At 55.9% G+C, this 13,597-nt stretch overlaps 1 protein-coding gene across 1 annotated transcript in view; it reads right to left on the reverse strand.

Moving 5' to 3' along the window:
- ttc28 (tetratricopeptide repeat domain 28) overlaps positions 1-13,597 on the reverse strand; it is a 166,920-nt gene that overhangs the window by 26,479 nt on the left and 126,844 nt on the right. Inside the window, exons 6-8 of the mRNA XM_084694739.1 lie at positions 12,538-13,045; positions 2,569-3,365; positions 1,823-2,367 (exon numbers count right to left, since the gene is read on the reverse strand). Coding sequence (XP_084550865.1) covers positions 1,823-2,367; positions 2,569-3,365; positions 12,538-13,045 — 1,850 coding nt within the window. The remainder of the gene's footprint in view (positions 1-1,822; positions 2,368-2,568; positions 3,366-12,537; positions 13,046-13,597) is intronic.

The following is a 13,597-nucleotide window of genomic DNA, read 5'->3' on the forward strand; positions in this document are numbered from 1 at the left end:
GCCTTCTGCTTAATGAATGTGCGGTGTCAACGTGACCTGGTTGACTACACTGTCAGGGAGGAGGAGGAGAGGAGAGGAAGGAGGGGTGAGGGGAGGAAGGGAAGGGAAGAGGAGAGGAAGGAGGGGTGAGGGGAGGAAGGGAAGGGAAGAGGAGAGGAAGGAGGAAGGAGGGGTGAGGGTAGGGGAGGGGGGGATAGAAGAGGAGAGGAAGGAGGGGTGAGGGGAGGAAGGGAAGGGAAGGGAAGAGGAGAGGAAGGAGGAAGGAGGAAGGGAAGGGAAGAGGAGAGGAAGGAGGAAGGAGGGGTAAGGGGAGGAAGGGAAGGGAAGAGGAGAGGAAGGAGGAAGGAGGAAGGGAAGGGAAGAGGAGAGGAAGGAGGAAGGAGGGGTAAGGGGAGGGGAGGGGGGAGAGAAGAGGAGAGGAAGGAGGGGAAGAGGACAGGGGGGGGAGAGAAGCCAAAGAGGGGATGGAGGGGAAGAGGAGAGGGTGGAAGGAAGTGGAAGATGGGGGGGAGATGAAGAGGTAGGGATGGAGGGAAAAGGAGGGAGGGGTTGGGATGAGGGAGGGGAAGGAGGAGGAGAAAGGGAGGGGTTGGGGGGGGGGTTGAGGGCTCTTGTTCTAACTCTCAGCCCATGCATGTGTAATGGCGTCCTGTGATTGACACGGCGGCGCGGCAACGCAGCACAACACGGAGACAATCGTCACGGGGACGAGGATGCCGGCGCCGGCGTTTTTGTTTGTTCGCCGCCCGTCCACGACCCCGCGGGACGCCCTCGGCGGGAACACGGAGAGAGCGCCAGGAAAAGAACCAAAACACTAAAAGGTCGTCTCGAATTACCGGCACTTCTCTCCCGCCCCCCCCCCCCCGGTTTCAGACGTGTCTGTCAAAACCACTTTGCATACAAATGAGTGTGGAGCCATCGCAGGCGGGGGTGCAGGCGGGGGCGCAGGCGGGGGCGCAGGCGGGGGCGTGCTTACACCCCTCCAAGGTGCGTGTGAACCACGGTGGTCTGAATCCACCAGACAAAAGAAATAAAAGGGAAGCGAACAATACAAGTAAAAAATGAAAGAAAAAAATAAATAAAAAAGATTATGCAAAGCAGGATTACTGTGATTATTAGTAATACCAAGTCAAAGCAATTATCTGTCACCGCGACAACTAGAGGAAATTGATATCGGCAACTTCTTTGGCTTGAAGACGGTGGCTCTGTACTGCGTTGGGAATACAACGCATTCAAACGTTATTAACCGAGAAATAGGGAGAAATTAAAATGCTATTTATACTTTTATCATAAGCGTTCTCCATCTATGATTCATGATATCTTTTAATATGAAGCCAGTATGGAATTTCACGGTTTAGAGAGCTCAACCACACAACAATGAGTTTCCAATATAGACCCTCCAGCAGCTGGCCTGTTTAAAGAGGAGGCATCATCATGTCATCATGTTTACTGTCGTCAATCCCTAGCTGAGTGACGGAGAAAGCCAAGGAAAGGTCACCACAAGGACAGTAAAACCAATAGCTCCTCCCTATTCCGAAACACTTCTCATTACATACAGAGTCGATCTCATGCAGTGGGATGAATGAGAAGTGAGCCAACATGCGACGGTCGGTCAGTCAATGATGGTTTGTATTATTACTGAGGTGAGTTGTTCCGTTGGTGCTGATCTGTCTGAATCTGTCAAGCCCCTCTGTGACACTGCGTATGGAAAAGGGCTGTAAAGTCTGATTAGACTGATTAGACGTATTTTTCTGAATACTGAGGCTGAATGGGTGATTGAGGACGTGTTGTGGTTGTTAGCGGGGGAGAGACGGTGTCTGACCTGTGCCCGTTCCCCAGCCCCCGGTAGGCTTTCTCCTGGTCCTGCATGCGACTGAGGCTCTGCGCCACGCTCAGGTACTGCTCGTAGTACTTGATCGCCTCCTCAAAGTCCCCCAGGGCCTCGTAGCAGTCGCCCAGGTTCCCGTAGGCGCGGCCCCGGTCCAGCACCGCCTCGTTCCCGCTCAGCTGCTGCAGCGTGGCCAGCTGCTGCTCCAGGTAGCCGATAGCCTCCTCCATGACGCCCACGTTCATCTTGGTGATGCCCATGTTCCCGTACACCTGGGCCTCCACCCCCGGGTCCTTCAGCCTCCGGCCCAGCTCCAGCTGCTCCTCGTAGCTCTTGAAGGCCATGGCGTATTTGCCCAGGGCCATGTAGACGGCGGCCAGGTGCCCGTGGGCCTTGCACTCGCCGGGCACGTCGGCCAGCTCCTGGTACACCTCCAGCTCCTGGGTGTGGTAGCCCAGCGCCTTGTCGTACTGCTGCACAAGCCGGTAGGTGGCGCCCAGCGCCGCGTAGGCGCACGCCTCCATCCGGCGCTCCTTCACCTGGCGGGAGGGAGGAGGGGAGGGAGGGAGGAGGAGGAGGGAGGAGGTGGGCAAACACAAAGAGTGATGACGTCTCTTCGCCTCGCCACCTGCGCCTGCTGTGGAGCTGTGTGCTGTGTGTGCATACGTGTGTGTGTGTTTATGTGTGTGTGTGTGTGTGTGTGTGTTAGTGGAATGTGCTGACAGGGCAGAGACTCCTACCTGGTGAGCCAACGTCAGCTGCTGTTCGTAGAACTGAATGGCCCCGGCCACGTCCTTCTTACACACGAAGATGTCCCCCAGGTTGCCCAGGGCCCGGAAGCGAGCCTGGGTGTTGTTGAGGGACTGGGCCAGGGACAGCAGATACCTCTGACACTCTTCTGCCTTGACAAAGTCCCCCAGAGCCTTGAAGGCCAAGCCCAGGTTACAGTAGGCCTTGGCCTGGCTCAGTTTGTCGTGCAGGTCCTTAGCCAGGGCTAGGTCCTGTTCGTAGTACTTGACTGCGTCCTGGTAGCTGCCCAGGCAGTAGTGGGCGTAGCCCAGGTTGTGGCACACCTTGCCCTCGCTCTCCATGTCCTGGAGGTCCGGCGACAGCCGCAGGTACTGCTCGTAGTAGGGCACGGCCTGGGGGAACTCTCCCCGGGAGCAGTGGAAGTTCCCCAGGTTCCCCAGGGCCCGCGCCTCACTCTGGACGTCGCGGAGCTCACGGGCGATGTTCAGGTGGTTCTGGTAGTGCTGCAGGGCACGGTCGTGGGCGCCCAGGGCCTGGTAGGCCACGGCCAGGTTGCCGTGAGTGGAGGCCTGCGAGGCGCGGTCGTTCACCTCCATGGAGATCTGGAGCTCCTGCCGGTGGTATCGCACGGCCTGGTCGAAGGCCCCCAGGGCATTGTAGGCGTTGCCCATGTTGCCGTAGGCCCGGCCCTGGGCCGCGTAGTCGCTCAGCTCCTGGGCGATGGACAAGTGGGTCTTGTGGAGCTTCAGGGCCGTCTCGTAGTCGCCCTTCATCTGGTGGATGATGCCTGCGATGGGGAGGGGAGGGGCAAGAGAGGGGAGGAGGAAGGAGGGAGGAGGGGAGGAGATCACATTAGAGAAGCACTCAGGAAAACTGGAAAGTTGAACTCAATTGACCACTTCATCAGACTATCTAGTCAGATGTCCGCTTGTTAAAACTTGCTGTTTCAACCTCACCATGTTCCCAGTACTCTCCCTATGAAATACGGTCATTAAAACGAGAAACAAGAATCTCCAGTTATGAGGGCATCAAAGTTGTCCTTGGTGATTGCGTCTGAGAAGACAAAAGAGCTATAAAGAAAAGTACTGAGAAAAAAAATAATCTTTTTTTAAACCTTTTTTATGTATTTTTTTTATTCCCAAAACTTTTTTAAAACCTTCCAAACATTTGTAAAACATTTTTTTTTTCAGCTCTCTCTCTCCCCCTCCCCCCCCCTTCCCCCTCCCCCTCCCCCCCACTTCCCCCCCCCACTTCCCCCTCCCCCCTCCCCCTCCCCCTCCCCCTCCCCCTCCCCCTCCCCCTCCCCCTTCTTGTCATCAGCTCCGTTTCCATGAAACAATACTAATTGCTGTGTGAACACAGCGCGTGCTGTCGCCCAGGGGGAAGGCCCCCCGGCTGGAGGCAGAGGAGGATGAGGAGTGTAGCCGCAGGGCTGGTAATGATCACACGCTACAGAGGACCACGGGGGTTCACAGGACCTGTGACCCAGATCCACAACCAAGCAGACGCTGGGCCAGGCCTGGCCAGACCCCTCCCACCCTGACCAGGCCCCGCCCTTCCCACCCTGGCCAGGCCCCGCCCACCCTGACCAGGCCCCGCCCTGCCCACCCTGGCCAGGCCCCTCCCACCCTGGCCAGGCCTGGCCCAGTGTCCGTCTGGCTGTGGATGGGGTGGGAGTGTGGGCACAGTCATGTTTGTTGTAGTGAGAATACTTCCCAGCACGTGCATTGCTAGTCCTACACATAATCTGAGTAAACTACAGGACGGAATCTAAACAGCCGAGCAGAGCACTCTACACATGACATCCTTACAAGACAGACGTGGAGGCAAGGTCGTTTGGGTTGTTAGCTTGATTAGGACTCCTCTGTTAGGTTGGGAGCGGTTGGGGCGGGTGGAGCTAGCTGTGGAGCGTGTGTTGATCCGTTTCCCTGGTGGGATGCAGTGCTGAGCTCTTTGAAGCGCCCGTTTCTAGGTTGCAGGATTTGGATGGATCTCAGGGCGACTCTGGGGTTTAAACTAAGCTACTCTGGGTAGTTCAGTCCAGCTAGCAGGTGAAAATCTGGCTCATCTGGTTTGCAAATACCAATATGAAAGGAGATTATGAATCTGGAGAGGAGGAGGGAAGGAAATCGGGTGCAGCAAAAAACAAACACCTGCTCGGTTCAAAAGTTTAATTTAACGCAAATGCGTTTTAAGGCCCATGTATAGCAGTAGAAAAAAAAACTGCATTCCCGCCTAACCTCATAACCCGACCAGGAAGTAAGCTCCCCGAAATACCATTGCCTGCGCGTGATTGGCCAGGCCTCCCCGCCGCCGATATGAGCGCCAGTTGGAGCTCAGCCTCTCAGAAGGATGACGAGTCAGCAAGCCTCTGACAGGCCTCGCCACAAAGTCACCCGCAAGGTTACCGCCCCTCCCCCTTTCTCCTCCCCCACGGAGTCTCCTCCCACTGGGCTTGCTGATGTATCACCAGCACACAACCTCCCAGCCTCCCCCCAGCCTCCCTTCATCCCCCAGCCCCTAGCTGGGGGCTAATCCTGGAGCTGGGGGGGTGAGGAGGGGTAGGGTGGCTACAGCTAAGGGCATAGATAGGGCGTGTGGATGGGGGGAGGCAGTGGGGGGGCAGGGGGGCGAGGAGGAGAGATAGTGGGCCGTGGCTGGGCCCCGCTCTGAGCTGACAGAGATAGACCTGGAGCGGGCTAGCGCTGAGGCTGGGGCTGGGGTCAGCATGAGAGGTCAGGAAACAATAGCTCTCCCCCAGCCTGTAGGAGGATTACAGGGGCCTCCAGGGGCCCTTATAGGATAGATAGTAAATAACACCAGAGCGGGTCTCTGCTGGTGGGGGCTGCTGCTACGCCAGTGAGAGGCTGGGAGACGTGGAGTCTGACACACATGTTAGAGATCTGGTTACAGGTCAGAGGTCATACCTTCTGAGAGACTGTGGAAGAGAGGAAGAAAACATCCATGCTGTACACACACACACACACACACATGCATACACCCCTCACCCTCGTCTTTACCTCCACCCCCCCACAACCAAAGACATTAAAAGCTCCGCAATGTGTCGTCACTGTGGCACGGAGCGTGAGAGGGAACCGATGCGGTGATGACTCTGAGGGATGGCGTCGCGGCGGGCGCGCTCAGACTAAATCACCGTGTCGCTCTCTCCCAGGCCGGAGAGCCCCCTCCCGGCCGCCCGCCAGCCGACAGGATTTACAAAACAATGATCCCTCCGAGGCTGTGTTGCCGTGACACCAGCGGACAGACGACCAATCAGGAGCCGAGCTGCCCGTAAAAAAAAAAGGACCGTAGTGAATGCAGTTTGATGTGTCGGTTGTTGGGTTTGTAATGTGACTTAGATTCCGTTGTCGGATGATGTACTGAGGCTCACGGCCCTGTGCTGTGCGCGGTGGCCTGTAGGGGGGGATAGAGAGCCGAGGGAGAGGGAGGGAGGAGGGAGGAGGGGGAGAGGGGGGGATTATGGTTTGGGGGTGGGGTCTGCACTCTTTTCAGAAGCATGGATGTCTCACCACAGACAGATAGAAAGACAGATAGAAAGACAGACAGACAAGACAGAGAGTCGGTCAGACAGATAGACAGTCAGACACAGAGAGAAACAAGAAAACAGCCAGACAGGTAGACAGCCAGACATTGAGAGAGACAGGAAGCTACAGATAAAAAGAGAGGGAGCTGGAGAGATGGATGTGTGGTGACTGGGAGGCCTGCCAACACACACACACACACACTCAGCTCCTCTCCATCTCCATCCTGGCATCCTCTCAGCTGCAGACCAGAGCTGGCTAACCAGCACCAAACCCAACTGGTACTGGCCCAGTCCAACTGGTACTGGATCTGCTCATGACTCTGGCACTGGTATTGACCCTGGCACTGGTCCTGCTCCTGGTATTGGTGCTGGTTATGGCTGTGGTTCTGGTATTGGTGCTGGTTATGGTCCTGCTCCTGGTATTGGTGCTGGTTATGGCCGTGGTTCTGGTATTGGTGCTGGTTATGGTCCTGCTCCTGGTATTGGTGCTGGTTATGGTCCTGCTCCTGGTTCTGGTGCTGGTTATGGCCGTGGTTCTGGTATTGGTGCTGGTCTTCCTAGCAGCACAGCAGCAGCAGCAGTCTGACAGGTCTGCACACACCTGCAAGAGCAGAGCCTGGGGCTCCATCCATGTTCAGACACTCAGACAGAGGGTCCCATAGAGGGCCCAGCCGGGCCTGAGCTGTCCAGGTACTGCTGGACCCTGCTAGCTCTCACACACGAGCACTCACACTCACTGCTAATGCAGACAGAAGCTCTGACTGGGCATGGGCCAGTGTGTGTGTGTGTGTGTGTGTGTGTGTGTGTGTGTGTGTGTGTGAAAGGGACGGTTGCCAGGAACAGGAGAGTGGTTGTCAGGCAGTGAAGATCAGCTTCTCTTGCTAGTAGAGTACAGTGAGACATCTCAGGGTCTCCCAACCTCCACCCGTCGCTCCCTCTCTCGCACTCTCCCTCCACCCTTTGCTCCTTCACTCCCTCACTTTCTCCCTCTCTCCCTACATACACAGTTCTTTACTGGCATCCTTCCTCTCCTCAGATGGAGCTAGGGGAACATAATATAGATACATGTTGGGCCTGCAGCTTGGCCCTGGTGACCAGATGACCCAGAGAGAGAGAGTGAGAGGGGGAGAGGGTAGAGAGAGGTGGGTAGAGAGAGGTGGGTAGAGAGAGGGACACATAGAGAAAGCTGGAGATGTCACAACAACTAGATAAATGCACCTTTTATGTTTGTGTTTGGCTGTCTCCCCCTTTCCCCTTGCCTCCAGCATTCTTTCATTCACTGTCTGGCCCATTAGGCTGGAGAAATTCCTCTGTAAATCCAGCCGCTGGTCCCCTGCCCCCCAGTTCCCTGACCCAAAGGCATCCTGCCCCCCAGTCCTCCTGCCCCCCAGTCCTCCTGCCCCCCAGTCCTCCTGCCCCCCCAGTCCTCCTGCCCCCCAGTCCTCCTGCCCCCCCAGTCCTCCTGCCCCACAGTCCTCCTGCCCCACAGTCCTCCTGCCCCCCCAGTCCCCTGCCCCACAGTCCTCCTGCCCCCCAGTCATCCTGCCCCCCAGTCCTCCTGCCCCCCAGTCCTCCTGCCCCCCAGTCCTCCTGCCCTCTCCTGTTGAACAGATCCTCTCTCATTAGCATCCTACCATGGTTCCATTAGCCAGTGTTCGCTGTCGATTAAAAAGTGTTATCAATATTTATCTCAGTATTTCCCAGATCTCACGGCGCTCTTCTGCAGGTCTGCAACCTGAAATGTGTTTCTGTTCTGTTGTGTTATTTCCCCCCGTCTCAGCAGAAAGTGTTGTCCCTGGCCTCGTGGCGCTAACAAGGAGAGTGACAGCGTAATTGGGATTTTTAGCTCCAGTCCATCTAAATGAAGGAGTCAACATTTTGCTCGACTTTTGTGAGATGCGGGGGGGGGGGCAATACGGAGGAGGGAGGGCGGAAAATAAAAAACAACCTTCCAAACAAACTTATTAAAAAACCTCTTTGAAGTGAATTACAGGGCAAAATAATACAATTTAGATTGGGTTTCATGAATAAGAGAATAAGAGAAATGCGAGCTAATGTGAAGCCACTGCTTCAGTCCTGGCAGAGATATTAAATATTGCTGACTAGGGGCAAAGTTATCCTGTTAATGAATAATAAATGGGGGCTGGAATGCAACATTTTCATATCCTTTATAGGTCATCCAGGCCTGCCGTCTCTGCCAGGCAGGAGTGAGATGCTGTATTAAAAACCGCGGCGCCCCCGGCAACGTGTGTTCCGTGTTGCTGCACCTCAGACCCCCCCCCCCTCCCCCTCCACACACACCGCCCTTCCTCGCACACAGCTTGGGAGACGAGAGAGGAGCTGGAGGGATTGGGACCTGAGAACCTCCTCTCCTGCATCTGTAATCCCGCTCTCCTCCGAGCCGGAGATCCGGCGCTGCTGCTCCCGAGACGGCGAGGGCGAGGGCTCCTCCCGATTGTTTCCCCCCGTGTATCTGCAGCTGTGCGGCGACACACCGCGTCTTCACAAGGCTGTCACGGCCACCACAGGCCCCGAGGTGTGAAGGTGTCAGGCAACAGCACGACTCTGGCCGCGTTCCCTCCACCGCCCTTGCCATCACCTCCACCAACAACAGCAACCAAAACAACAACAGCAACAACGCGGTGATTACAGGAGCGTTGCCACTCAACCCTACTTGCTGCCCTGTTATCTTCATTATTCAGTGCTTCTCCAATCAGCTATTAAAGGTAATTAAGCGATTCATCAAGTCAGTTTCAATTTGCCAGGAGCTTGACAGGAGCAGATCCCTATCACAAGAGAGAGAGAGAGAGGAAGAGAGACAGAAAGAGGGGGAGAGAAAGAGAAGAGGGAGAAAATGAGCTGAAGAGAAATAGACAGAGAAAGAAAGAGAAGGAGAGAGAGAGACAGAGAGAGAGAGACAGAGAGAGAGACAGAGAGAGAGACAGAGAGAGAGACAGAGAGAGAGAGAGAGAGAGAGACAGAGAGAGAGAGAGAGAGAGAGACAGAGAGAGAGACAGAGAGAGAGACAGAGAGAGAGAGAGAGAGAGAGAGAGACAGAGAGAGAGAGAGAGAGAGAGAGACAGAGAGAGAGACAGAGAGAGAGACAGAGAGAGAGAGAGAGAGACAGAGAGAGAGACAGAGAGAGAGAGAGAGAAAGAGAAGGGGGAGAGAGGAAAAGAGATTGAGAGAGAGAGACAAAGAGAGGAAAGAAAAGATTGCAGAGGAAGAACAAGTAGGAGGCGACTAAACATCAGATACCCACTGCAGCCTGTCTGGCCAATCACAATGCAGCTCTCATCCAGTATGGGCCAATCACAATGCAGCTTGCATCCAGTACGGCCCTGCCCAGCACCGGGAAGGGACTACAGAAGACAGAAACCCCCTGCCCTCGACACACTGTCTTTACACGGTCGTAACCCTGCCAAACCGTGAATACCTGGGCCTTGACATCACATCAAACCTCATTAAGGGGCTCCCAGCGTGCGGAATCATAAACCGCCGTCGCTCCCGGAGGGTCCTGCTTTTACGACTGTCGGCGCTCTGCACACCTTTTTGAATATTCATGTGCGGGACCTGTGAGTTGGCAGTGCCGTGCAGTCATCACGCTGGTCAAAGGACGGCCGCGATTTATGTATGGGGTAATTAGCCCCGGGTCCTCGCGTCTACACTGAGGCAGCGCCAGGGTCAGGAATGACTCATCTCTCAAGACCCATTAAGTCTCTTAGTCCTCCATTAGATGGCGGTTAACAACAGTCCTCGTGACTTCCACTAAGTCATTCTGCGTGGGGTGTGATGGCTGCGATGACATGCAGCTGAGTGTGCGATGTCACACAGCTGCTGGTGGGTTGAATATCCACCGAGGTGCTCCTGGCAACCTCCTGTCATCATGTTCGCCCCATTTCAAGGTTACCTGGATAATTATTCAATTTCCACAGATTTGGGGGTTCTGTTATGCGACTATGCAGGGAAAGGGCAGAGGCAGTAATTGCGTTATTAAGTTCCAATCAAAAGTGCTGATCTCATAGTTAATTTCCCCCTCTCTCTTTGTATTTATCTTTGGCCCTGGATTCATTTGTCAGATTTGATTAAGTCCTTGCGGGGAGTGGGGGAGAGGAGAAAAGAGGGGAGATTTCTAATGAAAACCTCGAAGGGGTTTAGGTATAATGTATCCCGTGATAGCATGTGTTAGAAAGTATAAGTGTTAGATAGTAATAGTTGGAGTTGTGTCACTGACGGAAGAGGCAGAAGATTTCCTGGAGCGGCGACAGCTCTAACACACTGACTCTTCCGGGCTGATTATTAGAGGCAGATTCTTCCTGACTGGTTGTTTCTTACAGGCTGATTCTTTCTCTTCTAGCATGTTCTTTCTTCCTCTCTGCCATCTGTGGGCCAGTCTCTCCTACAAGCTGTCTCTTCCTGTGGCCCGCCTCTTACAAACGCTCTCTTCCAGCCTGTTCCCTTCGCCCTGTTCCCTTCGCCCTGCCCCAGCCCTGAGCCCTCTACCCAGCCCTGAACCCCAGCCCTGAGCCCTCTACCCAGCCCCGAGCCCCAGCCCTAAGCCCTATACCCAGCCCCCAGCCCCAGCCCTGAGCCCTCTACCCAGCCCTGAACCCCAGCCCTGAGCCCTCTACCCAGCCCCGAGCCCCAGCCCTGAGCCCTCTACCCAGCCCCGAGCCCCAGCCCTGAGCCCTCTACCCAGCCCCGAGCCCCAGCCCTGAGCCCTCTACCCAGCCCTGAACCCCAGCCCTGAGCCCTCTACCCAGCCCCGAGCCCCAGCCCTGAGCCCTCTACCCAGCCCCGAACCCCAGCCCTGAGCCCTCTACCCAGCCCCGAACCCCAGCCCTGAGCCCTCTACCCAGCCCCGAGCCCCAGCCCTGAGCCCTCTACCCAGCCCTCTACCCAGCCCCGAGCCCCAGCCCCGAGCCCCAGCCCCGAGCCCCAGCCCCGAGCCCCAGCCCTGAGCCCTCTACCCAGCCCCGAACCCCAGCCCTGAGCCCTCTACCCAGCCCCGAACCCCAGCCCTGAGCCCTCTACCCAGCCCCGAGCCCCAGCCCTGAGCCCTCTACCCAGCCCTCTACCCAGCCCCGAGCCCCAGCCCCGAGCCCCAGCCCCGAGCCCCAGCCCCGAGCCCCAGCCCTGAGCCCTCTACCCAGCTCTAAGCCCTCTGCCCAGCCCTGTCACATCACACCCAGCCACGCAACAAACTCAGCTGAGCTCTGCTCACACAATCATATTACACGCAGTACATAAATATGTTTTGATATACACTGTATCTTGCTTGGTTGACTGGTGTTGTTATGTATGCCGCACATCTCTCAGTCAGCATCTGTGTCAATATGGAGGAGTAAGTAAATAAAGAGAAGGAAACTGGATTTTACACTGCTTCTGAGAAACAGGAAAGTAAACACATGCTGCATGAGTAAACAGCACTGGTGGCAGATGAGAGTGAGAGTGAGAGTGAGAGAGAGAGAGAAAGAGAGATAAATGGACAGACTGAGAGCACCTGATAAGGGGTGACTCATCAGAAACAGAGAGAAGACTGAGAGAAGGGAACAGCAGCATGACAGGAAGGTGGACGTTGTTCTTGTCAGAGTCGGCCTTGTGGCACCACAAGGACTCCAGTACAACAAGGACACTCACTCCCTATGTCTCTCACCCCCCCCTCTCTCTCTCTCTCACCCCCCCCCTCTCTCTCTCTCTCTCTCTCTCTCTCTCTCTCTCCATTCCCACCGGCCCACAGGCTTCCTGTGTGGGCAGGAAGTGATGTGGGGGGTTGGTGGGAATGGAGGGGGGGGGGGGGGGAAGAGAGAGAGAGAGAGAGAGAGAGAGAGAGAGAGAGAGAGAGAGAGAGAGAGAGAGAGAGAGAGAGAGAGAGAGAGAGAGGAGTTTCAGTTCAGTGACCTGTAGAGACCCCCTCTGCCGAGGCAAACACACAGTAAACATTTACCTCAGGGATCCGCTTCCCTGACGTCAGTGAGAACGCCTCGCTAACCCGCAGCTGCTTCCTGTTGCGGCAGGAAGTGGACTGAATGTCCCACTCGTGTCTCCTTCGTTGCAGGGTTCTGACCTTTGAGCTAACGGCTAACTAGCGATGCTAGCTAACTTAGAACGTAGGAATGGCCACGTCGATGCCATGGGGAAGCACTGAAAATATGACAATACATTTGAGCTTGAGCTGATGCTGTGCCCCTGCTAGACTGCCAGGGCTAGGCTGGCCCCCTCGCTGCCTCCAGGACAGGACCCAGGGCTAGGCTTGGTCCCCTTCCCTCCAGGGCCCAGGGCTAGGCTTGGTCCCCTTCCCTCCAGGACCCACGGCTAGACCTGGTCCCCCTCCCTCCTCTAAGACAGGACCCAGGGCTAGGCCTGGTCTCTCTGCCTCCTCTAAGACAGGACCCAGGGCCAGGCTGGTACATACCAAGGTTGGAGGAAGCCCGGCCCTCGGCCGCCCTGTCCTTCAGCCCCTCAGCGATGGTCAGCTGCTGCTCGTGGTACTGCTTGGCTCTCTCCAGGTCCTGCATGCAGCGCGCCGCGTGGCCCAGCCCAGCATACGCCCTCATCTCTATCGGCTGCTCCTCCAGCTCCTGGGCCAGCTCCAGCACGTGGGTGTGGTAAGACATGGCCTTGTCGAAGTTGCGGTGGTAGTGGTAGGCGCTGCCCAGGTTGCTGTAAGCCCGCGCCTCCTCGCGCTTGTTGCTCAGGGCCTTGGCGATGCCCAGGTGCTGCTCGTGGCACTGCACGGCGTTGTCAAAGTCGCCCATGGCGATGTAGACGGCGCCCATGTTGCCGAGCTCGCGCGCCTCGGAGAGCTGGTCCTTGGACTGCTTGGCCAGCAGGACGCACTGCTTGTGGCTGGCCAGGGCGTTGGGGTAGTCGCCTATGGAGGTGTACACATGACCCAGGCTGCTCAGAGCCATGGACGCTGCCTGTCAACACACAGAGAGACACGCAGACACATCAGCACAGTCATTAAGCTCAACACACAGAGAGACATCAGCACAGTCATAAAGCTCAACACACAGAGAGACATCAGCACAGTCATAAAGCTCAACACACAACAGTGAGGAGGACAAAAAGAAACGAAAACAGAGAGCTTCATGAAATCGACCCACATTCTTTCAACGTTTATTGAGTTTTGTTGCATTTGCTCCGTAAACGAACTCCCCTCCCAATCATCAAAGACCCCCCCCCCCCCCAGCCAAAAAAGCCTCAGAAAAAAAGTAGAAAGGAAGTAAAATAAAAATAATTAAAAAAAAACACTAAAAAAAAAACAATCCCCAAACTAGCAAATCTATCTGGAGCCATATTGCTCAGGGACACAACAACAAACAAAAAACGACTTTGCTTCCTTTCCGGGGAGCCGGTAGTGGTGGGGGGGGGGGGATTGGGGCGTTCACTCTGATGCAGATCAGCGCAGCGGCAAGCTTGTTCTAAAGCCGACAGTTTGCCCACTGCAATCTGCTTCACGGAGAGCCGTC

The sequence above is a fragment of the Hypomesus nipponensis genome, chromosome 28, assembly GCF_054491055.1.
Source record: "Hypomesus nipponensis isolate SF chromosome 28, ASM5449105v1, whole genome shotgun sequence".
NCBI classification, from domain to species: domain Eukaryota; kingdom Metazoa; phylum Chordata; class Actinopteri; order Osmeriformes; family Osmeridae; genus Hypomesus; species Hypomesus nipponensis.